The 26,149-nt window shown below is 54.1% G+C and overlaps 1 protein-coding gene across 11 annotated transcripts in view; it reads left to right on the forward strand.

Moving 5' to 3' along the window:
• The window catches only part of tmem198ab (transmembrane protein 198ab), a 133,004-nt gene that overhangs the window by 100,141 nt on the left and 6,714 nt on the right, over nucleotides 1-26,149 (forward strand). For all 11 annotated transcript variants that reach the window (XM_072261015.1, XM_072261016.1, XM_072261022.1 and 8 more), the window contains 2 exons: nucleotides 9,191-9,766; nucleotides 15,588-15,745. In XM_072261015.1, the coding sequence (XP_072117116.1) occupies nucleotides 9,191-9,766; nucleotides 15,588-15,745 (734 nt within the window). The remainder of the gene's footprint in view (nucleotides 1-9,190; nucleotides 9,767-15,587; nucleotides 15,746-26,149) is intronic.

The following is a 26,149-nucleotide window of genomic DNA, read 5'->3' on the forward strand; positions in this document are numbered from 1 at the left end:
TACGCAAGGGCGGCTGCCTCCCCGGCCTCGGACAACGCCCTGTTTCGGTCGGTGAAGGTGGAACGTGGGGTGCAATGTATTTTGCGCCCTGGAATGACACTAGAAAAGTGTACGGAGGCAATGGAGGACCTTGTTGGGAAAGGTGGTATTCTGGCCACCGAGAAGGAGTTCGGAAAGGCGGTGTTTTATCTGGCGAATGAAGAGCTAGTGCACCGGGCCCTAAGCAGGGGAGTCACGGTAGACAACATCTTTTTACCTATGGAGCTGGTGACGGCCCCCACGCAACGTATCGTGCTTGGGCATGTTAAGCCTTTCATTCCAAATGAGGACTTGCTACCCCCACTGGCCCGTTTAGGGCAAGTAAGGTCGGAGATCACTGCCATCCGACACAAATTTAAGAGACGCACCCTCCGCACCGTAATCTCTTTCTGGCGTCAGGTATTCATGCAGCTGGAAAGGGAGGACGATGTTGAGGGCCGGTTTACTGTCCGGCACGAGGGAGTAGATTCTCAGGTGTACTGGAGCTCCGAGCGCCCGCGGTGCCATGCGTGCAGGGGGGTGGGGCACTTTCGGAGGGACTGTCCTGCCGCCCGGAACCCGAGGGAGCCCATTTCGGGCACCAGTGCCCCAGCTACCTCTGCCCCTGATCCTACTCCTGCGCGTGCGTCTGCGCCTGCATCTGACCCTGCCCCCGCCCGTGATCCTGCCCCAGCCCCTCACCCTGCCCCTGCCCCTACCCCTACCCCTACTCCTACGGTTGGGTCGGTCCCTGCTCCTCTCCCTGTGGTTCAGGTGGGGGACGGGATGGAGTCTGTGCGGAGTAAGAAGACAAAGGGGAAATCCAAACACAGTAAGAAGCGGGCCTTTGAGGCTGCAGAGCTCACGCCCATTTCGCCTGAAGTGGAGCGTGGGGCTCGGGGAGGTGCGCAAGCAGACGGGGCGATGGAAACAGAAAGCGCCGCCCCATCGGTGAAGCCTGCACCTGTGTGCTCCTCCGGCGTGAAGAGGAGAAGGGAACGTTCCCGCAAGAGGGCAGGGGATGTAGATGCGGGGGAGTCCCAGGAAGGGGTGGGAATCCGGGTAGGGGTTGGTTCTAAACCTGAGTCCCCAGATGTAGCCACCAGTCCTGGGGAAGATGGTGTGGTTGTGCAAAAAGCTTGTGATAGCCCTGTTTGCACAAATGAGGCAGCCCTGGAGGCCTCCACCCAGGACCTACAAGTCAGCGCCTCTCTGGAGGCCAGTGTACCGAATAATGTAAGAGGAGACGAGACAGAGCTCTCTCATTCTCAGCACCAGGCTGCTTGTGAATCCCTTGGACCAAAGGTGCCGGGTTCCCCTCTATGCCTGCCCCCTGGGGAGGGCGTTTTTCTGTGCACGTTGACCCCAGCAATTAATGACTTGCAGGGAGTCCCTGGGGATTGTCCCTCCACTGTCGCAAATGTGGATGAGGCTGATGCGACGGTGGAGCGGGCAGGTAAGAGCGAGGTGCCCGCTGCGCGGTATGGGTCACAAGCGCAGCCATCTTTTGGAACATGCGGGGAGGCCGATGGGGTTTCTGTCTGCAGTGACGGGTTGGAGGGGGACTCTTTCGATAGTGAAATAATGGACATCCTCACCCCTCCTGAGAAGTCCCCATTGATACCTGTAGAGGAAATTAAGCATTTTATTCTCACCTCTGAGGGTGCCAAGCACCGGTCTCAACTAGCCTCGCTACGCTGGCCCAGCATGCCGAGGCTGGTGAGGTCCCTGCGAGTCATCCTCGGACGAAAGGGAAAGGGAAAGAGGAATGCGGTGGCGGGGAACGACAGACGGCAACTAATATCTTTCCTAGATGACCTAGTAAGGGACATTAGAGGGAGAAGCAGCCTCGCTCCTACGGGGGATGGTGGGTCACAGGGTGTCGCTGGTACCGCTCGAGCCCGGAAGGCAAAAAGTATCCTTGCTTGCTTTCCGGACAGTGTGGTGGAGGGCGCCTCCGCTCTCACCGAAATGGGCACAGCTGCTGAGACCTAGTGTGCTCCCGCCATGAAGCTTACCGTAGCTAGTCTCAATGTAAACGGCAGCAGGGGTCCTCTTCGCAGGCATAACAATCTCTCAGCCCTCAGGGATGGGCGGTATACGGTGAGTTTCCTGCAGGAAACCCATACCATTCCTGGGGACGAGTCTGCTTGGCTCCTGGAGTGGCGGGGCGGGGTCTACATGAGCCACCTCAGCTCCATTTCTAGCGGGGTGGAGATCCTGTTGGCGCCGACCTTTCAGCCAGTAATTGAAAGAGTCCAGGACGTTGTGCCCGGCCGTCTGCTCCACCTGGTTGTGCGCCTGGATGGCGTACCATTGCATTTTATCAATGTGTATGCTCCCAGGCGCGGTGTGATGCAGACGCGCCTATTCTGCCAGCTGTCCACCCTGCTGAGCTCCATCGATCCTGGGGATTGCGTCATCCTCGGGGAAGATTTCAATTGTACCCTCGAGGCGGAGGACCGTTCGGGCCTCCAACGCGACCCAGCATCGGCAAAAAAGTTAAAGGAGCTGGTCGGCTCCTTTGACTTGGTGGACAACTGGCGGAATCTTCACCCCAACTCTAGCGCCTTCTTGAGAAGGTCTAGAGAAGGAGGTTCCAGGATAGACCGCATTTACATCTCTCGGGTCTACGTCTCCCGCGTGTCGGCGTCCTCCATGCGGCCGGTGTCGTGCTCGGATCATCACCTTGTGTGGATGGAATTTATTCCACTACACCCTCGGGTGGGATCCGGGTATTGGCATTTTAACAACCGGCTGCTGGAGGACAGCCGATTCCGGGATTCGTTCCGAGCTTTCTGGGTCTCCTGGAAGGAGAGGCAGAGAGAGTTCTGCTCCCTACGGCTATGGTGGGATGTGGGCAAAGCCCACATCCGGTTTTTATGTCGGGAGTACACTAGGGGGTCGACAAAGAGGCGGAGCTCTGACGTTGAGCGGCTTGAGAGAGCGTTGCTTGACCTGGAGTCCTGCCTCGGTCCGACCGCTGGAGACCAACAGCTGTGGCAGGAATACCAGGAGAAGAAGGACGCACTAAGGAACCTGCAGCTCCAGCAGTCCCGAGGTGCGTACGTGAGGTCACGGATCCAAATGCTGCAGGATTTGGACCGTGGCTCACCCTTCTTCTACTCGTTGGAAAGGTGGCGGGGAGTTCAAAAGCAGCTAGTGGAGCTGCTGGCTGCCGATGGTTCCTCCATCACGGACCCTGATGGAATTAACAACGAGGTCCGTTCATTCTGTCGGTCCTTATTCTCGCCTGATCCGTCAAATGCGGAGGCGTGTAATGAGGTCTGGGAGGATTTGCCGAAGGTCAGCCCAGAGGACGCAGTGCGTCTGGATGCCCCCCTGACTCGGGAGGAGCTGTCCACTGCCCTTCGGCAACTCCGGAGGGGCAAGTCCCCTGGTTTGGATGGACTGAGTGTTGAGTTTTATCAGGCTTTTTGGGATGTCCTGGGGGATGATTACAGCCTTGTCCTAGGGGAGAGTCTAGCCACCGGAGAAATGCCCCTCTCATGGCAGAGAGCTGTTGTGGTCCTACTGCCCAAGAAGGGAGACCTCCGCCTGCTAAAGAACTGGCGGCCGGTCTCCCTCTTGTGCGTGGACTACAAGATCTTCGCCCGGGCAATGGCCAACCGTCTGGGTTCGGTAATTGGACAGGTGGTCCATCCTGACCAATCTTATACAGTCCCGGGCCGCTCCATCCAGGACAATGTCCACCTAGTACGGGAGCTGATCCACCTACTCCAGGAGACTGGGACCCCGGCAGCGTTTCTTTCTCTTGACCAGGAGAAGGCTTTTGACCGGGTGGACCACAGTTTCCTGGTGGGCACCCTGCAGGCTTTTGGGCTCGGACCACACTTTGTGGCCCGAGTTCGGCTCCGGTACTCTGCCGCAGAGTGCCTAGTTAAAATTAATGGATCATTGACAGGACCTATCCACTTCCGAAGAGGAGTGCGTCAAGGGTGCCCCATGTCCGGTCAACTGTATGCGATCTGTGTCGAGCCATTCCTCGGCCTTCTTCGGCGAAGGCTGACAGGTCTGGTTCTGCGCGAACCGGACATGGGGGTCGTCCTCTCGGCCTACGCCGATGACGTACTCCTCATGATGACAGACCCCTGTGACCTGCGGAGGATGCGCGAGTGCCAAGATGTTTTCTCGGCGGCATCCTCCGCCAGGATCAACTGGGCGAAATGTTCCGGACTCTTAGTAGGCCAGTGGCAGGTGGACTCCCTGCCGGAGGAGATGAGAGCTTTTGAGTGGAGCACCAGACGTCTTCTCTATCTGGGAGTCTACCTGAGTCCTTCTGGGGAGACCTGGCTGGCGAACTGGCAGGACCTGGAGACAAAGGTCATGGCCCGGCTAGGGCGCTGGTCAGGCCTTCTCAGGGTGCTTTCCTATCGAGGCAGGGTGGTGGTCATAAACCAGCTGGTGGCCTCCATGTTGTGGTACCGGATGGTCACCTTGGCCCCCCCTGCCCCTTTTGTTGCGAGAATGCAGAGGAAGCTAGTGGACTTCTTCTGGGGAAACAGGAAACACTGGGTCTCTGCAGCGGTTCTGAGTCTCCCAGAAGGAGAGGGCGGACAGTCGCTGGTGTGTGTACGCACACGACTGGCGGCTCTCCGCCTCAGGACGCTGCAGAGATTCCTGTACGCCGAGCACCCTCCCAGGTGGCACGTGTTGGCGACTTTCTTCCTCCGGAGGGGCTGCTGTCTTGCCGAAGATATGCAGCTACCACCGGCGGGCGTCAGCCGTGCTGCTTTGCAGAGGCTGCCCGGCTTCTATCAGGACCTACTGAGAGTCTGGAACATGGTTGCCTCAGGCCGGGAATCCCCTCCTCTGGCAGAGGGCGGGGTCCTGGCCGACCCTTGCCCTGTCTCAACGGATGTCAGTGCGGCTCAGGTGTGTGGAACGACTCGGGCTGAGCTGCTCGTCGGGCCCAGGCCCCGCAGCCTTGCCCGAGAGACGAATCCACACAACTTGAGCCGTCTTTCATCAACACCCACAATCCCATTTAGGGATGCAGGCAGGAGGTACCTTTATGGGCTGCTGCTCCACACCCTCCACTTCCTAGCATTTGTCCACCGTCCCGACACGCCATGGCGGTCGGTCTTTCCACCTGGAGGTGAGGGGGGTCCCCAGTGGAAGTCCCTCTACAAGGGAGTCCTTCCCATGCACCTTGGGGATCTCGGCTGGAGGGTGCTGCATAAAGCGGTGCCCTGCAATAAGTTCTTTAGTTTGTACACGGATCTCCCAGCCGCGTGTCACTTCTGCGGGCTGGAGGAGACCGTGTACCATATGTACGTGGAGTGTGTGAGGCTGCAGCCCCTTTTCGCGTATTTGCGTGGGCTGCTTCTCGCCTTCTGGTTGCATTTCAGTCCCACCCTATTCATATATGGTCATCCAGTAAGGAGGGGGGCACAGAGGGATGAGGATGTCCTTGTCAACTTGCTCCTGGGGCTGGCGAAAATTGCCATCCGTGGCTCCTGGAAAAGGGTGGCAGGAGGTTCTCCCCGGGCGGACTGCCTGGCTATGTTTAGGGGGTATGTTCGAGCCCGGGTGAACATTGAAAAGGAATACGCGCAGTCCACGGCGACCGTAGAGGTGTTCCGGGACCGTTGGGCTCCGCGGGGTGTAAATGCCATCATTGATGAGGATGGCAATATATTGGTTTAACATGTATTGTCTGTTTGTAGTGTAGTAAATGTGTTAGTCACTGGGTTTGTAAATATTGTATAGCACCGACATTTGTAATAAAGAATTTTGTAAAAAAAAAAATTTTCAAAAGGAAAATAGGGGTCAGACACAGAGTGATGCTCCCTCTACACTGTCCAATCACACACTCCTGGGGTCAGTCACAGAGTGAAGCTCCCTCTACACCGTTCCATCACACACTCCTGGGGTCAGACGCAGAGTGAAGCTCCCTCAACATCATCCCATCATACTCCCACAGTCAGGCACTGTGAAGCTCCCTCTACACATTCCCGTGGTCAGACACAGAGTGATGCTCCCTCCATGCCATCCCATCGAACACTCCCGGGGTCAAGTTAGATGCTGTAAAGTTCGCTCTGCAATATTCCACCATACAGTTGTAGGACAGAGACACTATTCAAATTTGTGCTTCCTTTGCAAGTCGGGCAGTATCTGTGAAAAGAGAAACAGTTCATGTTTCAGGAAAAGACCCTCTCTCAGAACTGGGAGAGGGAGAAAGCAAGCTGGACGAAGTGACAGAGAAAGGCTTTTATCTTTGGAGTGGCAGAGGATAGGGAGGCAACTTAGTAGAGGTATACAAGATTACGAGAGGCATAGATAGATAGAGTATAAAAGGAGGTGATCTTAAGGTGAGTGTTGGAAAGTATGAGGGTGGATGCCAGAGGTAGGTTTTTTAATACAGAGAGTGGTGGCTGTGTGGAACATGCCACTAGGTGTGGTGGTAGGGACAGGTACATTAGCGGCATTTAAAAAATCTCTTGGGTAGGCACATGGATAAATGATGAAAACGAAGGTCATGGACTCTGAAGAAGGGAAGGGTTAGTTTGATTGTGTACTATGTTTATATAGGTTGGTTCAACATCATGATTTGAAGTTTGGAAAGGGAAATGGGTTGAACTTGGGGAGCGATTACTACAGGGTGAACTGAGTAGACAGTTAAGCTTCTTTGTCTGTGTAATGTGCGGCTGCATAAAACTGTGTGGTTCAGCTGCATTTGCGTTTCCTTGTGCGTGAAAGATGTGACTGCTTTGGAGAAGGTGCACAAAGGGTTCACTGGGATGTTGTGTGGATCAGAGAGCAGGCTGGACAAACCTCTTCACTCAGAGGGAGGTGCAAGTGTGGAACAAGCTGCCCAGTGGAAGTGGTAGATGTAGGTTAGTTTCTAAGTTTTAAGTGAAGTTTGGATAGATACATAGATGGAATGGGTATGGATGGAGATGGGACTAGGCAGAAGCTCAGGTAGGGATAGACTAAATGGGCTGAAGAGCCTTTTTTCTATGCTGTAAACCTGGATTATTTTCTCTGATATCCAATCCTTCATGTCAAAGATTGGGAATTTGTCAGTGAGGATGTTGTCGTGTGTCTGCTATCATTTCCTGGCAGGTGCATGGTTGAGAAGGTGTCACTGACACCAGATGTCAGTGCTGCGGCTGTTAATTGGAACCACCCCGGCAATGCGGTCCCGAATTCCCGGTGGGAAACACCGGTTGTAGCTGAGCTGAGAGCAGGTTGCCCCTCTTGCCCCAGCGCAGAGCTGTGGTAATGTCAACTGAGAGTGTAAACACAAGCAGAGTGAGCAAACAGCAGAACAAACATTGTGGTCAGCTTTAACACGTGGGTCCATTTAAAGGGTAGACTAACACTCTGAGCCTCTGTGTCGTGGCACCAGGGATCAAGGACTATACACGCTTGTCAGGAGATTAAATTCAAGAGCCGCAAGTAATATTGCAGCTCTTTAAAGCCCTGGTTAGACCACACTTGGAGTATTGTGTTCAGTTCTGGTCACCTCATTATAGGAAGGATGTGAAAGTTTTAGAGAGGGTGCAGAGTGGATGCCTAGATTAGAGAGCATGTTTTATAGGTTGAACGAGCTAGAGCTTTTCTCCTTGCAGTGGAGGAGGATGAGAGGTGACTTGATAGAGGTGTATAACATGTTAAGAGGCACAGACAGAGTGAACAGGCAGACACTTTCCCGGGGTGGAAATGACTAATTCATGAGAGCATAACTTTAAGGTGATTGGAGTAAAGTATAGGGGGGATGTCAGAGGTAGATTTTTTTTACACGGAGTGGTGGGTGTGTGGTAGAGGAAGATAAATTGTGGGCATTTAATAGACTCTTAGGCACATGGAAGAAAGAGAAATTGTGGCCTATGTGGGAGAAAAGGGTTTTATTGATCTTAGAGCAGGTTAGAAGGTCAGCACAGCATTGTGGGCCGAAGGGCCTGTGCTCTGCTGTATCTGTGTTCTATGTTCTATGTATCTTGGTGCTCTGCAGTCTCTCACCAGATAGACAATGTAGTTCTCTTTTTTTTCTTCCAAAAGTGGACTATTTCACATTTTCCCACATTACATGCATAACTAAACCAGGATTGAGCAAGTACCATGGTTTCCTGAAAGTATATAGGGTAGTTGGAGAAATATTTGGCATGTTGGTCTTCATTAGTCAAGGCACAGAGTATAGAAGTTGAGGTGTTACGTTGCAGTTGTACAAGATGTTGGTGAGGCTGCATCTGGAGTATTATGGGTAGTTTTGGTCACCGTGTTGTAAAGACTTTGTTAAGCTGGAAAGAATACAAAGAGGATTTACGAGACTGCTGCCAGGACTGGAGAGACTGAGTTTTTGGGAGATGTTAGAGTGTATGAACTCATGAGAGGCAGATTGGGCAACTGCAGTCTTTTCTCATGGAAAGGGGATCAAAAACTAAGATTTAAGAGGAGAGGGGAGAGATTTAAGAGGGACCCAGGGGGCAATGACTTTGCCCAGAGGGTGGTTGGCATATGAAATGAGCTGCCAGAGGAAGTGGTTGAGGTGGGTAGAATGGCAACATTTAAAGGATGCATTGACAGGGAGGTTTGGGGTGAAAGGGCAGTACAGCACAGAAACAGGTCCTTTGGCTCATCTAGTCCATGCCAAACTGTTATTCTGTCATGTCCCATCAACCCGGACCTGGACCATGGCTCCCCATACCTCTCCCATCCATGTAATTATCCAGACTTATCTTAAGTGTTGCAATCACACCTGAATCCAGCACTTCTGCTGGCAACTCGTTTCACACTCTCACCCCCTCTGAGTGAAGAAGTTCGCCCTCAGGTTCCCCTTGAATATTTCACCCTTAACCTCTGACCTCTAGTTCTAGTCTCACCTAACCTCAGTGGAAAAAGCCTACTTGCTTCATCCCTGTCCATACCCCTCATAATTTTGCATACCGCTATCAAATCTCCCCTCATTCTCCTACATTCCAAGTGAAAATGTACTACTCTACTCAACCTTTCCCTATAACTCAGGTCCTTAAGTGCTGGCAACATTTTTATATTTTTCTCTGCACACAGAGGAACGTGGGCTAAATGTTGGCAGGTGGGACCAGATGGGTTGGACGTTTTGGTTGGCAAGGAGCAATTGTGGTGGTGGACCTGTTTCTCTTTTGTACCACTCTAACTCTGTTGCCATCTCTCTTCTTTGTCCAAGGCTATCGGTGTTTCAAGGCCATCATGTTCCTCACCGGATTGATGTTCGGCTCTATCATCATCTTTATGCTGTGTTACAAGGAGAGGGTCCTGGACACCCAGCTTAGTATGGAGGCCAGCGTTGGAATTGGCTTGGGCATCGGCGTGCTATGCGGCCTGGTCACCATGCTGGTGCGGAGCGTCGGCCTGTTCATGGTGGGACTGCTGCTGGGCCTGCTGGTCGCCGTGGCAACCCTTGTGGTACTGGAGCAGTTCTACCACCCCCGCACAGTCTGGGTGCCCATCGGACTGTTGCTGGGGGCCGGGATGTTCTTCGCCGTGCTGACCCTCCAGTGGCAGCGGTTCTTCACAGTCCTCTCCACGTCTGTGTTTGGTTCCGCCGTCATTACCGTGACTGTGGACTACTTCATCGAGATCTTCCTCCTGGTCCAGTACATCTATGAGAGGATCAAGGTGGCCCCCCTGCAGCCCATGTGCTGGTATAGCTGGGTGATCCTGGGCACGTGGCCCGTCTTGACAGCGCTTGGCGTCCTGGTGCAGTTCAAGGTCACGGCAGAGGGCTACTCACACACAGAAGGTAGGCCCTGTAACCCGAGTTACTGACCTACACAAACCAACTAAGCCAGGCATCAGAATTAGATTTATTATCACTGGCATACAGTATGTCATGAAATTGTTTTGGTATTGGTTAATTATTGGCACATATATCAAATAAAGTGAAAAACTCTTCGTGTAGATAAAATCATGACACCGTGTACTGATGGGATAAAGTAAAATGATAACAGAATGCAGAATAAAGTGTAAAAGCTTCCTAAAAAATGCAATGCAGGGAAACGATAAAGTGCAAAATCATAACAGAGTAGATTGTGAAGCCAAGAGTCCACCTTGTTGCTCGCGAATGGGATAGAATCTGCCCTTGAGCCTGTTAGTATGTACTTTCAGGCTTTTGTATCTTCTGCCTCATGGGAGAGGGGAGAAGAGAAAGTGTCTGGGGTAATCACGGCTTTCACTCTATAGTATAGGGGAACTTAACGACAGCAGGACAACATTTGGTTCTTTGAGTCGGATCTAACCTTCATTGTCAAGGTGGACTTTCCTACAGGCAACTGTTATTCTTGTGAACCTCCTGTGGACCCTCTCCAGGCCCAGCACATCCTTCCCGGACAGGTGGGTGGGTTTGTTTGTGTTGGCTGCTTTACTGAGGCAGCGAGAAGGGTAGATGGAGTCCATGGAGTGGGGGGGTGGGGGGCTGATTCTTGTGATGTGCTGAGCCATGTCCACAAATCTCTGCAGTTTTGTGTGCTCACAGAGTAGTGGCCTAGAAGGCTACCCAGATGGAATATGAAGTGTTGCTCCTCTGCGCTGAGTGTGACCTCATTGAGGCAAAAGAGGGGGGCAAGGACTAACAAATTGGAACAGGAATGGAGCTAGAAATGAAAATGGTTGGTCACTGGGAAGTTCTGCTTTTGGTGGACGGATTGGAATGGAGGTGCCTGACAAAGTGGTCCCCCAATTTACGTAGGGTCTCAGCTTTCCCACCCAGCTGCCCTCACCTGCACCTTCTAGCTAATCCTCCTTCCTGTCCCCCACTTTTTCATTCTTGCATCTTCCCCCTTCCTTCCCAGCCCTGATGAAAGGTCTTGGCCCAAAACATCAACTGTTTATTCATTTCCATAGATGCTGCCTGACCTGCTGAGTTCCTCCAGCATTTTGTGTGGTTTGCTCTAGATTTCCAGTATTTGCACGTTCTCTTGTGTTTATTCACTGTCATTCAACCATACCCATGAATACAGCCAAATGAAATAGCATTCAACTGGGGCTAGAGTGCAGAACACAGAACCAACAGTCACACACAGCATATACAGCATGTGTAATTACAATAGCATAAAAACATAGTGACAAAAAAAATATATAACCCAAGTCTCTGAGCGTTATGGCTTGTGGTTTGATGGTGCATGGGATGTTGTCCTGGTGACACGTTTCTGCAGGGACAGCCTGCAGCATGCACGCAGTATAGCCACAGGTGCACGCAGTCCAGCTTGTCTCCCACTGAGTGAACACTGGAGGACTGCACCGATGGAAAGGGCCAGCCTCCGATCCAGCACGGAATCCAGCGGCACACAGCCAGCTCTGGCCTCTCAGTCCTTGGAGGCCACAATAGGCAACCCCGAGGCATGCATGAGGCCTGGTCCATGCCACAACCAAGGCCACGCAGCACCCCAGAACTTGAAGCTCCTCTACTTCTTGCACTGTACTGCTGCCTTGTACAAACAATGTACAAATTCATTGTTTGGTGGCAGCATTACAGTACAGGACATTAAAAAAATCACTATAATCAGAATTATGTTTAATATCAGTGGCATACATCGTGAAATTTGTTGTTTTGCGGCAGCAGTACATTGCAATACACAGTAATGACAATTATACATTACAATAAGAAGCATATATAGTATATTAAAATAAAATAAATAAGTAGTGCAAAAAATAATATTGAGGGAGTGCTCATCGTCCAATCAGAAATTTGATGGTGGAGAGGAAGAAGCTGTACCTAAAATGATGAAGTGTGTGTCTTCAGGCTCCTGTCCCACCTTCTTGATGGTAGCAATGAGAAGAGGGCGTGTTCTGGGTGATGGGATTCCTTAATGATGGGCGCCACCTTTTTAAGGCATCAGCTCTTGAAGGTGTCCTAGATGCTTGGGAGGGTAGTGCTTATGATGGAGCTGGCTCAGCTTACAACTTTCTGCAACCTTTCCTAACCCTGTGCAGTTGCCCCTCCATACCAGACACTGATGCTATCAGTTAGAATGCTCTCCACAATACATCTAAAGGAATTTGCAAGTGTCCTTGGTAAACATACCAATTCTCCTCAAGCTCCTAATGAAATATAGCTACCATTGTGCCTTCGTTGTAATTGCACCAGAATATTGTGCTCAGGATAGGTTCTCAGAGATCTTGACACCCAGGAACTTGAAACTGCTCACCCTTTCCCTTTCCATTTCCGATCCCTCAAAGAAGATTGGTACGTGTTCCCTTGACTTCCCTTTCCTGAAGTCACAATCTATTTCTTGGTTTTTAGTGACGTTCAGTGCAAGACTTTTGCTGCAACACCACTCGAGCAAATGATCTCCTCTTCCCACCCTGTCCCCTGTATACCTCGACTATACCTCTTCCTACCCTGTCCCCTGTATACCTCGACTATACCTCTTCCCACCCTGTCCCCGGTATACCTCTTCCCACCCTGTCCCCTGTATATCTCGACTATACCTCTTCCCACCCTGTCCCCTGTATACCTCGACTATACCTCTTCCTACCCTGTCCCCTGCATACCTCGACTATACCTCTGATCCACCCTGTCCCCTGTATACCTCGACTATACCTCTTCCCACCCTGTCCCCTGTATACCTCGACTATACCTCTTCCCACCCTGTCCCCTGTATACCTCGACTATACCTCTTCCCACCCTGTCCCCTGTATACCTCGACTATACCTTTGATCCACCCTGTCCCCTGTATACCTCGACTATACCTCTTCCTACCCTGTCCCCTGTATACCTCGACTATACCTCTTCCTACCCTGTCCCCTGTATACCTCGACTATACCTCTTCCTACCCTGTCCCCTGTATACCTCGACTATACCTCTTCCTACCCTGTCTCAGGTATACCTCGACTATACCTCTTCCCACCCTGTCTCAGGTATACCTCGACTATACCCCTTCCCACTCTGTCCCCTGTATACCTCGACTATACCTCTTCCCACCCTGTCCCCTGTATACCTCGATTATACCTCTTCTTACCCTGTCCCCTGTATAAATCGACTATACCTCTTCCTACCCTGTCCCCTGTATAAATCGACTATACCTCTTCCCACTCTGTCCCCTGTATACCTCGACTATACCTCTTCCCACCCTGTCTCAGGTATACCTCGACTATACCTCTTCCCACCCTGTCCCCTGTATACCTCGACTATAGCTCTTCCCACCCTGTCCCCTGTATACCTCGACTATACCTCTTCCTACCCTGTCCCCTGTATACCTCGACTATACCTCTTCCTACCCTGTCCCCTGTATAAATCGACTATACCTCTTCTTACCCTGTCCCCTGTATACCTCGACTATACCTCTTCCCACTCTGTCCCCTGTATACCTCGACTATACCTCTTCCCATCCTGTCCCCTGTATACCTCGACTATACCTCTTCCTACCCTGTCCCCTGTATACCTCGACTATACCTCTTCCTACCCTGTCTCAGGTATACCTCGACTATACCTCTTCCTACCTTGTCCCCTGTATACCTCGACTATACCCCTTCCCACCCTGTCTCCTGTATACCTCGACTATACCTCTTCCTACCCTGTCCCCTGTATACCTCGACTATACCTTTTCCTACCCTGTCCCCTGTATACCTCGACTATACCTCTTCCTACCCTGTCCCCTGTATACCTCGACTGTACCTCTTCCTACCCTGTCTCCTGTAAAAATGCCATTCTCATTTCTCAGTTCCTTCGTCTTTGCTGCATTTGTTCCCAGGATGGGACTCTCCTGTCCAGGACGCCAGTGATGTTCTCCTCCTTCAAAGAACGAGGTTTCCCTTCCTCCTCCATCGGTGCTGCCCTCAACTGCATCTCCATTTCCAAGATATCCGCCCTCACACCATCTTCCCACCGCCTTAACAGTGATAGAGTTCCTCTTGTCCTTACCTACCACCCCATGTGCCTCCACATCCAACATATCATTTTCCACAGCCGCTGCCATTTTCAAAGGGATCCTACCACCAAACACACTTTACCTCTCTGCCTTGCCCCTCCCCCACTCATTGCGTTCTGCAGGGATTGCTCCTTCCGTGATTTCCTTGTCCATTCACCCCTCCCTACTAATCTCCCTCCCGGCACTTATCCCTGCCAGCGGCCAAAGTGCTACACCTGCCCATACACCTCCTCCCTCACCTCCATTTAGGAACCAAAGAGTCTTTCCAGGTGAGGCAACACTTCACTTGTGAATTTACTTGGGTCATCTGTTGTATCAGGCGCTCCCAATTCAGCCTTCAATTGGGGGACTGCTTTGTTGAGCACCTCCACTCTATCTGCCAAAAGTGGAACTTCCCAGTGGTCAAACGTATTAATTCCAATTCCAATTTCCATTCTGTCATGTCGGTCCACGATGAGGCCACCCTCAGGGTGGAGGAGCAACACCTTGTATTCTGTCTGTTAGCCTCCAACCTGATGGCATGAATATCAATTTCTCCTTCTGGTTTAAAAACAAATTCCCTTCCCTTTCTGTCTTCTATTTCCCACTCTGGCCTCTTACCTCTTCTCACCTGCCTATCACTTCCCCCTGGGGCCCCTCCTCCTCTGGTCCACTCTCCTCTCTAGGCCTTTACCTTTCCCAGTCACCTGACTTCACCCATCACCTTCTCACTATCCTTGTCCCCTCCCCCCACCTTTTTATTCTGCCTCCTTTCTCCTCCTCCCTTCCCAGTCGTGAAGAAGGGTCTCGGTCCAGAACTGTTTGTCCACTTCTATGGGTGCTGCCCAACTTGCTGATTCCTCCAGCATTTGGTATGCTTTGCTTTAGATTTCCCACATCTGCGGAATTTCTTGCGTTTATGATCCATCTTTATGGAGGGATTTAGATGTGTAGACAGAAGGGATCAGTTTAGTTAGGTGCTTAATAACTGGTTTAGTTAGTTCAGTAGATCATTAGAGCTACCAGGACTTGATCTTTCAATCCCTATGGTAAGTTGGCACTCTCGATGTTGGCAGTGGGCTTGGAGTGGTGATAAGGAGGGAGGGTAGGTACGTCATCGGGGTCATCAGGTGGGCACCCTCCTTCTTTGACGTTTTGTTGATGAGCCCACAACGTCTCCAGAGGCCTCAACGGTGCTACCTGGTGTCCCAGATACACCCCCGCCCCCCCCAGTTCCATACCCTCCTGTCTTCATCTTGCAGCCCAGTTATTGTCTTTCTTTTTAATCCAAATCCAATTGCTGCTTTCTTCTGCTGCGTTTGACAAGGACTTGTTGCAGGGAGTGACCCCCACCCCCATCTTCTTCAGTAGACTGGTCGTAGATGTAGCAACGAATCCCCTGCGTCCCACTTCTACGGGGAAAATCTTGGTCTTCCAGCCGCTCTGGGCAGCTTCAGTTGCCAGTTCAAAGTATTTGGCCTTTTTCCTCGCATAAGCTCAGTACAACATTAAGGGTTAGAAGGCCATTTCCTGTGCTGTAATGTTCTATGTTCTAAATATGTGGGATCCCACTTTAACACGTGGTCATATTTTTGGTGGGATTTATCTCCCTGAGGGTGTGACCCTAGTTAAATACTGACTTCTATGATGGGTGCAATGCACCAGACACTAACTCACCACACCTTTCTTTTCCTGTCCCACCCCACGACACACCAGTCATTATTAACAGGAGACAGAGGCGGGTACAGCTGATGAGAATACGACAGAGGGAGGCCAAGAGAAAGCAGAGGAGACAGCGGAGGACATACCAGGAGCAGGCGTATCGCAGGAAACCCAACCCTGTCCGCCGCTACGATGGAGACGTGCTTTCCCCGGTGAGTCAGCCTCTCCAGGCTTCACTCGTTCACCACGTCGAAGGAACAAAGGGCGGGTACATGGACAGAAAAGGTTGAGAGGGATGTGGATTAAATGCTGGCTAATTGGACCAATTTAAATGGGCATCTTAGCCAGCAAGGATGAGTTAGGCTGAAGGGCCTGTATGACTCTGACTTATACATAATCTCCTGTCTATGCTGATTTATCTTTCAATGTTCACCTCTCCCATCCCACCTTCTGCAGAGACTGCATATGTTCATAAGGGTTAGATCATACAAGCCAACGCTCACAGGGCAGGAACAGGACAAGTTAAACGCAGAGTGAAGCTTCCTCTACACTGTCCCATCACACACTCGGGGTCAGACACAGAGTGAAGCTCCTTCTACGCTGTCCCATCACACACTCCCACGGTCAGACACAGAGTGAAGCTCCCTCTATACTGTCCCATCACACACTCGGGGTCAGACACAGAGTGAAGTTTTCTCTACACTGTCCCATCATCCACTCGGGGTCAGACACAGAGTGAAGCTCCTTCTACGCTGTCCCATCACACACTCCCGGGGTCAGACACAGAGTGAATCTCCCTCTACACTGTCCCATCACACACTCCCACGGTCAGACACAGAGTGAAGCTCCCTCTATACTGTCCCATCACACACTCCCAGGGTCAGGCACAGAGTGAAGCTTCCTCTACACTGTCCCATCACACACTCCCAGAGTCAGACACAGAGTGAAGATCCCTCTACACTGTCCCATCACACACTCCCAGGGTCAGACACAGAGAGGAGCTGTGCTGACTGAGCTGGGAGAAATCGAGGCAAAACTACTGGATAAAGTTCGTGGAATACTTTGGAGGTGGCGCTAAAAGTCTCTTGGACAACTGAGTGAGTGACGGCGCTGGTGTGGAAACTCGGTGTGGAGTTTTACTGCCGGTTTGGGCTGGGTTTGCTGGCAGCTGCTAACTGCGTAGCTCCCAGCTGCGGCCGCTGGCAACTCGCCAGGAAGCCGGTTCGCTCCAAAACCAGAGGCAAACGCCGTCGTTCCCTCCCATTGACATCGGGGCAATGTTCCTCCTCCATTGTTTTCCTGATTTTCGTCCGGTGTTGGTGCCGGAGCATCTGGAAGGACGTTTCGGCCTCTCCTGGGCTGGGTCTCTGCAAGTCCGACGGAGCCTTTCCTGGCGTCGAGCCAGCGAGGAACTGTCGACTGCAAACTTTCCCGGCCAGTTATTCGACTCGTTCCAGGACTTCTAACCGGCACTGCTGTAGGATTCTCGGACTGGAGAGAGCGCCAGCATGCCGGACCGGTCTCCAGGGAGTCGCGGGCCTTCGGGGAGTTACGCAAGAGCGGCTGCCTCCCCGGCCTCGGACAACGCCCTGTTTCGGTCGGTGAAGGTGGAACGTGGGGTGCAATGTATTTTGCGCCCTGGAATGACACTAGAAAAGTGTGCGGAAGCAATGGAGGACCTTGTTGGGAAAGGTGGTATTCTGGCCACCGAGAAGGAGTTCGGAAAGGCGGTGTTTTATCTGGCGAATGAAGAGCTAGTGCACCGGGCCCTAAGCAGGGGAGTCACGGTAGACAACATCTTTTTACCTATGGAGCTGGTGATGGCCCCCACGCAACGTATCGTGCTTGGGCATGTTAAGCCTTTCATTCCAAATGAGGACTTGCTTCCCCCACTGGCCCGTTTAGGGCAAGTAAGGTCGGAGATCACTGCCATCCGACACAAATTTAAGAGACGCACCCTCCGCACCGTAATCTCTTTCCGGCGTCAGGTATTCATGCAGCTGGAAAGGGAGGACGATGTTGAGGGCCGGTTTACTGTCCGGCACGAGGGAGTAGATTCTCAGGTGTACTGGAGCTCCGAGCGACCGCGGTGCCATGCGTGCAGGGAGGTGGGGCACTTTCGGAGGGACTGTCCTGCCGCCCGGAACCTGAGGGAGCCCATTTCGGGCACCAGTGCCCCAGCTACCTCTGCCCCTATCCTACTCCTGCGCGTGCGTCTGCGCCTGCATCTGACCCTGCCCCAGCGCCTCACCCTGCCCCTACCCCTACCCCTACCCCTGTCCCTACTCCTACGGTTGGGTCGGTCCCTGCTCCTCTCCCTGTGGTTCAGGTGGGGGACGGGGTGGAGTCTGTGCGGAGTAAGAAGGCAAAGGGGAAATCCAAACACAGTAAGAAGCGGGCCTTTGAGGCTGCAGAGCTCACGCCCATTTCGCCTGAAGTGGAGCGTGGGGCTCGGGGAGGTGCGCAAGCAGACGGGGCGATGGAAACAGAAAGCGCCGCCCCATCGGTGAAGCCTGCACCTGTGTGCTCCTCCGGCGTGAAGAGGAGAAGGGAACGTTCCCGCAAGAGGGCAGAGGATGTAGATGCGGGGGAGTCCCAGGAAGGGGTGGGAATCCGGGTAGGGGTTGGTTCTAAACCTGAGTCCCCAGATGTAGCCACCAGTCCTGGGGTAGATGGTGTGGTTGTGCAAAAAGCTTGTGATAGCCCTGTTTGCACAAATGAGGCAGCCCTGGAGGCCTCCACCCAGGACCTACAAGTCAGCGCCTCTCTGGAGGCCAGTGTACCGAATAATGTAAGAGGAGACGAGACAAAGCTCTCTCATTCTCAGCACCAGGCTGCTTGTGAGTCCCTTGGACCAAAGGTGCCGGGTTCCCCTCTATGCCTGCCCCCTGGGGAGGGCGATATTCTGTGCACGTCGACCCCAGCAATTAATGACTTGCAGGGAGTCCCTGGGGATTGTCCCTCCACTGTCGCAAATGTGGATGAGGCTGATGCGACGGTGGAGCGGGCAGGTAAGAGCGAGGTGCCCGCTGCGCGGTATGGGTCACAAGCGCAGCCATCTTTTGGAACATGCGGGGAGGCCGATGGGGATTCTGTCTGCAGTGACGGGTTGGAGGGGGACTCTTTCGATAGTGAAACAATGGACATCCTCACCCCTCCTGAGAAATCCCCACTGATACCTGTAGAGGAAATTAAGCATTTTATTCTCACCTCTGAGGGTGCCAAGCACCGGCCTCAACTAGCCTCGCTTCGCTGGCCCAGCATGCCGAGGCTGGTGAGGTCCCTGCGAGTCATCCTCGGACGAAAGGGAAAGGGAAAGAGGAATGCGGTGGCGGGGAACGACAGACGGCAACTAAAGTCTTTCCTAGATGACCTAGTAAGGGACATCAGAGGGAGAAGCAGCCTCGCTCCTACGGGGGATGGTGGGTCACAGGGTGTCGCTGGTACCGCTCGAGCCCGGAAGGCAAAAAGTATCCTTGCTTTCTTTCCGGACAGTGTGGTGGAGGGCGCCTCCGCTCTCACCGGAATGGGCACAGCTGCTGAGCCCTAGTGTGCTCCCGCCATGAAGCTTACCATAGCTAGTCTCAATGTAAACGGCAGCAGGGGTCCTCTTCGCAGGCATAACAATCTCTCAGCCCTCAGGGATGGGCGGTACACGGTGAGTTTCCTGCAGGAAACCCATACCATCCCTGGGGACGAGTCTGCTTGGCTCCTGGAGTGGCGGGGCGGGGTCTACATGAGCCACCTCAGCTCCATTTCTAGCGGGGTGGCGATCCTGTTGGCCCCGACCTTCCAGCCAGTAATTGAAAGAGTCCAGGACGTTGTGCCCGGCCGTCTGCTCCACCTGGTTGTGCCCCTGGATGGCGTACCATTGCATTTTATCAATGTGTATGCTCCCAGGCGCGGTGTGATGCAGATGCGCCTATTCTGCCAGCTGTCCACCCTGCTGAGCTCCATCGATCCTGGGGATTGCGTCATCCTCGGGGGAGATTTCAATTGTACCCTCGAGGCGGAGGACCGTTCGGGCCTCCAACGCGACCCAGCATCGGCAAAAAAGTTAAAGGAGCTAGTCGGCTCCTTTGACTTGGTGGACATCTGGCGGAATCTTCACCCCAACTCTAGCGCCTTCTCGAGAAGGTCTAGAGAAGGAGGTTCCAGGATAGACCGCATTTACATCTCTCGGGCCTACGTCTCCCGCGTGTCGGCGTCCTCCATGCGGCCGGTGTCGTGCTCGGATCATCACCTTGTGTGGATGGAATTTATTCCACTACACCCTCGGGTGGGATCCGGGTATTGGCATTTTAACAACCAGCTGCTGGAGGACAGCCGATTCCGGGATTCGTTCCGAGCTTTCTGGGTCTCCTGGAAGGAGAGGTGGAGAGAGTTCTGCTCCCTACGGCTATGGTGGGATGTGGGCAAAGCCCACATCCGGTTTTTATGTCGGGAGTACACTAGGGGGTCGACAAAGAGGCGGAGCTCTGAGGTTGAGCGGCTTGAGAGAGCGTTGCTTGACCTGGAGTCCCGCCTCGGTCCGACTGCTGGAGATCAGCAGCTGTGGCAGGATACCAGGAGAAGAAGGACGCACTAAGGAACCTGCAGCTCCAGCAGTCCCGAGGTGCGTACGTGAGGTCACGGATCCAAATGCTGCAGGATTTGGACCGTGGCTCACCCTTCTTCTACTTGTTGGAAAGGTGGCGGGGAGTTCAAAAGCAGCTAGTGGAGCTGCTGGCTGCCGATGGCTCCTCCATCACGGACCCTGATGGAATTAACAACGAGGTCCGTTCATTCTATCGGTCCTTATTCTCGCCTGATCCGTCAAATGCGGAGGCATGTAATGAGGTCTGGAAGGATTTGCCTAAGGTCAGCCCAGAGGACGCAGTGTGTCTGGATGCCCCCCTGACTCGGGAGGAGCTGTCCACTGCCCTTCGGCAACTCCGAAGGGGCAAGTCCCCTGGTTTGGATGGACTGAGTGTTGAGTTTTATCAGGCTTTTTGGGATGTCCTGGGGGATGATTACAGCCTTGTCCTAGGGGAGAGCCTAGCCACCGGAGAAATGCCCCTCTCATGGCGAAGAGCTGTTGTGGTCCTACTGCCCAAGAAGGGAGACCTCCGCCTGCTAAAGAACTGGCGGCCGGTCTCCCTCTTGTGCGTGGACTACAAGATCTTCGCCCGGGCAATGGCCAACCGTCTGGGTTCGGTAATTGGACAGGTGGTCCATCCTGACCAATCTTACACAGTCCCGGGCCGCTCCATCCAGGACAATGTCCACCTAGTATGGGACCTGATCCACCTACTCCAGGAGACTGGGACCCCGGCAGCGTTTCTTTCTCTTGACCAGGAGAAGGCTTTTGACCGGGTGGACCACAGTTTCCTGGTGGGCACCCTGCAGGCTTTTGGGCTCGGACCACACTTTGTGGCCCGAGTTCGGCTCCTGTACTCTGCCGCAGAGTGCCTAGTTAAGATTAACGGATCATTGACAGGACCTATCCACTTCTGAAGAGGAGTGCGTCAAGGCTGCCCCATGTCCGGTCAACTGTGTGCGATCTGTGTCGAGCCATTCCTCGGCCTTCTTCGGCGAAGGGCTGACAGGTCTGGTTCTGCGCGAACCGGACATGGGGGTCGTCCTCTCGGCCTACGCCGATGACGTACTCCTCATGATGACAGACCCCTGTGACCTGCGGAGGATGCGCGAGTGCCAAAATGTTTTCTCGGCGGCATCCTCCGCCAGGATCAACTGGGCGAAATGTTCCGGACTCTTAGTAGGCCAGTGGCAGGTTTGACTCCCTGCCGGAGGAGATGAGAGCTTTTGAATGGAGCACCAGACGTCTTCTCTATCTGGGAGTCTACCTGAGTCCTTCTGGGGAGACCTGGCTGGCGAACTGGCAGGACCTGGAGACAAAGGTCATGGCCCGGCTAGGGCGCTGGTCAGGCCTTCTCAGGGTGCTTTCCTATCGAGGCAGGGTGGTGGTCATAAACCAGCTGGTGGCCTCCATGTTGTGGTACCGGATGGTCACCTCGGCCCCCCCCCTGTCCCTTTTGTCGCGAGATTGCAGAGGAAGCTAGTGGACTTCTTCTGGGGTAATAGGAAACACTGGGTCTCTGCAGCGGTTCTGAGTCTCCCAGTAGGAGAGGGCGGACAGTCGCTGGTGTGTGTATGCACACGACTGGCGGCTCTCCACCTCAGGACTCTGCAGAGATTCGTGTACGCCGAGCACCCTCCCAGGTGGCACGTGTTGGCGACTTTCTTCCTCCGGAGGGGCTGCTGTCTTGCCGAAGATATTCAGCTACCACCGGCGGGCGTCAGCCGTGCTGCTTTGCAGAGGCTGCCCGGCTTCTATCAGGACCTACTGAGAGTCTGGAACATGGTTGCCTCAGGCCGGGAATCCCCTCCTCTGGCAGAGGGCGGGGTCCTGACCGACCCTTGCCCTGTCTCAACGGATGTCAGTGCAGCTCAGGTGTGTGGAACGACTCGGGCTGAGCTGCTCGTCGGGCCCAGGCCCCGCAGCCTTACCCGAGAGACGAATCCACACAACTTGAGCCGTCTTTCATCAACACCCACAATCCCATTCAGGGATGCAGGCAGGAGGTACCTTTATGGGCTGTTGCTCCACACCCTCCACTTCCTAGCCCTTGTCCACCGTCCCGACACGCCATGGCGGTCGGTCTTCCCACCTGGAGGTGAGGGGGGTCCCCAGTGGAAGTCCCTTTACAAGGGAGTCCTTCCCATGCACCTTGGGGATCTCGGCTGGAGGGTGCTGCACAAAGCGGTGCCCTGCAATAAGTTCTTTAGTTTGTACACGGATCTCCCAGCCGCGTGTCACTTCTGCGGGCTGGAGGAGACCGTGTACCATATGTACGTGGAGCGTGTGAGGCTGCAGCCCCTTTTCGCGTTTTTGCGTGGGCTGCTTCTCGCCTTCTGGTTGCATTTCAGTCCCACCCTATTCATATATGGTCATCCAGTAAGGAGGGGGGCACAGAGGGATGAGGATGTCCTTGTCAACTTGCTCCTGGGGCTGGCGAAAATTGCCATTCGTGGCTCCTGGAAAAGGGTGGCAGGAGGTTCTCCCCGGGCAGACTGCCTGGCTATGTTTAGGGGGTATGTTCGTGCCCGGGTGAACATTGAAAAGGAATACGCACAGTCCACGGTGACCGTAGAGGTGTTCTGGGACCGTTGGGCTCCGCGGGGTGTAAATGCCATCATTGATGAGGATGGCAATATATTGGTTTAACATGTATCGTCTGTTTGTAGTGTAGTAAATATGTTAGTCACTGGTTTTGTAAATATTGTATAGCACCGACAGTTGTAATAAAGAATTTTGTAAAAAAAAAAGGGTCAGACGCAGAGTGAAGCTCCCTCTACACTGTCCCATCACACACTCCCAAGGTCAGGCACAGAGTGAAGCTCCCTCCACACCATCCCATCACACACTCCCAGGGTCAGACACAGAATGAAGCTCCCTCTACACCGTCCCATCACACACTCCTGGGGTCAGACACAGAGAAAGCTCTCTCAACACCGTCCCATCACACACTCCTGGGGTCAGACAAAGAGTGAAGCTTCCTGTACACCATCCCATCACATACTCCCAGGGTCAGACAGAGTGAAGCTCCCTCTACACTGTCCCATCACGTGCTCCAGGAGTCAGACTTATACTTCCCTGTAAACATTAACTGCGAAGTTACCTGATGTAAGAAACAAGATAATACTATCGGTATCTACACGAGTAGATTTGTAGAGATCTACAGTGTTTTCCTGTAGAAATTGGGGAGTGTGTCAGTATTTACAGGGCGTCCCAGGGAGTGTGTTGGTGTATACAGTGGTCTCATAGAGTGTGTCAGAAAATACAGGGGTCCAAGGGACTGTCATTATTTATGGGGGGTGGGGTTCCCAAGCTACGTATTGATATTTAAAGGGTGTCCCAGATAGTGTGTCAGTATGTACAGGGGTCCCAGGGAGTGTGTCGGTGTTTATGGGGGTCCCGGGGAGTGTGTCGGTGTTTACGGGGGTCCCGGGGAGTGTGTCGGTATTTATGGGGGTCCCGGGGAGTGTGTCGGTGTTTACGGGGGGGTCCCAGGGAGTGTGTCGGTGTTTACGGGTGGTCCCGGGGAGTGTGTCGGTATTTACGGGGGTCCCGGGGAGTGTGTCGGTATTTACGGGGGGTCCCAGGGAGTGTGTTGGTGTTTATGGGGGTCCCGGGGAGTGTGTCGGTGTTTACGGGGGTCTCGGGGAGTGTGCCAGTGTTTACGGGGGGGTCTCACGAGTGTGTCGGTGTTTACGGGGGGTCCCGGGGAGTGTGTCGGTATTTACGGGGGGTCCCGGGAGTGTGTCGGTGTTTACGGGGGTCCTGGGGAGTGTGTCGGTATTTACGGGGGGTCCCGGGGAGTGTGTCGGTGTTTACGGGGGGGTCCCGGGGAGTGTGTCGGTATTTACGGGGGTCCCGGGGAGTGTGTCGGTGTTTATGAGGGTCCCAGGGAGTGTGTCGGTGTTTACGGGGGGTCTCACGAGTATGTCGATATTTACGGGGGGTCCCGGGGAGTGTGTCGGTATTTACGGGGGTCCCGGGGAGTGTGTCGGTGTTTACGGGGGGTCTCACGAGTGTGTCGGTATTTACGGGGGGTCCCGGGGAGTGTGTCAGTGTTTACGGGGGTCTCACGAGTGTGTCGGTGTTTAAGGGGGGTCCCGGGGAGTGTGTCGGTGTTTACGGGGGTCCCGGGAGTGTGTCGGTATTTACGGGGGGTCTCACGAGTGTGTCGGTGTTTAAGGGGGGTCCCAGGGAGTATGTCGGTATTTATGGGGGTCCCGGGGAGTGTGTCGGTGTTTATGGGGGTCCCGGGGAGTGTGTCGGTATTTACGGGGGTTCCGGGGAGTATGTCGGTATTTATGGGGGTCCCGGGGAGTGTGTCGGTGTTTACGGGGGTCCTGGGGAGTGTGTCGGTATTTACGGGGGGCCCCGGGGAGTGCGTCGGTATTTACGGGGGGTCCCGGGGAGTGTGTCAGTGTTTACGGGGGTCCCGGGGAGTGTGTCGGTATTTATGGGGGTCCCGGGGAGTGTGTCGGTGTTTATGGGGGTCCCGGGGAGTGTGTCGGTATTTATGGGGGGTCCCGGGGAGTGTGTCGGTGTTTGTGGGGGTCCCGGAGAGTGTGTCAGTGTTTATGGGGGTCCCGGGGAGTGTGTCGGTATTTATGGGGGTCCCGGGGAGTGTGTCGGTGTTTATGGGGGTCCCGGGGAGTGTGTCGGTGTTTACGGGGGTCTCGGGGAGTGTGCCAGTGTTTACGGGGGGGGGTCTCACGAGTGTGTCGGTGTTTACGGGGGGTCCCGGGGAGTGTGTCGGTGTTTACGGGGGTCCCGGGGAGTGTGTCGGTGTTTACGGGGGTCCCGGGGAGTGTGTCGGTATTTACGGGGGGTCCCGGGAGTGTGTCGGTGTTTACGGGGGTCCTGGGGAGTGTGTCGGTATTTACGGGGGGTCCCGGGGAGTGTGTCGGTGTTTACGGGGGGGTCCCGGGGAGTGTGTCGGTGTTTATGAGGGTCCCAGGGAGTGTGTCGGTGTTTACGGGGGGTCTCACGAGTATGTCGATATTTACGGGGGGTCCCGGGGAGTGTGTCGGTATTTACGGGGGTCCCGGGGAGTGTGTCGGTGTTTACGGGGGGTCTCACGAGTGTGTCGGTATTTACGGGGGGTCCCGGGGAGTGTGTCAGTGTTTACGGGGGTCTCACGAGTGTGTCGGTGTTTAAGGGGGGTCCCGGGGAGTGTGTCGGTGTTTACGGGGGTCCCGGGAGTGTGTCGGTATTTACGGGGGGTCTCACGAGTGTGTCGGTGTTTAAGGGGGGTCCCAGGGAGTATGTCGGTATTTATGGGGGTCCCGGGGAGTGTGTCGGTGTTTATGGGGGTCCCGGGGAGTGTGTCGGTATTTACGGGGGTTCCGGGGAGTCTGTCGGTATTTATGGGGGTCCCGGGGAGTGTGTCGGTGTTTACGGGGGTCCTGGGGAGTGTGTCGGTATTTACGGGGGGTTCCGGGGAGTGCGTCGGTATTTACGGGGGGTCCCGGGGAGTGTGTCGGTGTTTACGGGGGTCCCGGGGAGTGTGTCGGTATTTATGGGGGTCCCGGGGAGTGTGTCGGTGTTTATGGGGGTCCCGGGGAGTGTGTCGGTATTTATGGGGGGTCCCGGGGAGTGTGTCGGTGTTTATGGGGGTCCCGGAGAGTGTGTCAGTGTTTATGGGGGTCCCGGGGAGTGTGTCGGTATTTATGGGGGTCCCAGGGAGTGTGTCGGTATTTATGGGGGGTCCCGGGGAGTGTGTCGGTGTTTATGGGGGTCCCGGAGAGTGTGTCGGTGTTTATGGGGGTCCCGGGGAGTGTGTCGGTATTTATGGGGGTCCCGGGGAGTGTGTCGGTGTTTACGGGGGGTCCCGGGGAGTGTGTCGGTATTTATGGGGGTCCCGGGGAGTGTGTCGGTGTTTATGGGGGTCCCGGGGAGTGTGTCGGTGTTTACGGGGGTCCTGGGGAGTGTGTCGGTATTTACGGGGGTCCCGGGAGTGTGTCGGTATTTACGGGGGGTCTCACGAGTGTGTCAATATTTACGGGGGGTCCCGGGAGTGTGTCGGTGTTTATGGGGGTCC

Source organism: Mobula birostris, chromosome 6 (genome assembly GCF_030028105.1).
Source record: "Mobula birostris isolate sMobBir1 chromosome 6, sMobBir1.hap1, whole genome shotgun sequence".
NCBI lineage: Eukaryota > Metazoa > Chordata > Chondrichthyes > Myliobatiformes > Myliobatidae > Mobula > Mobula birostris.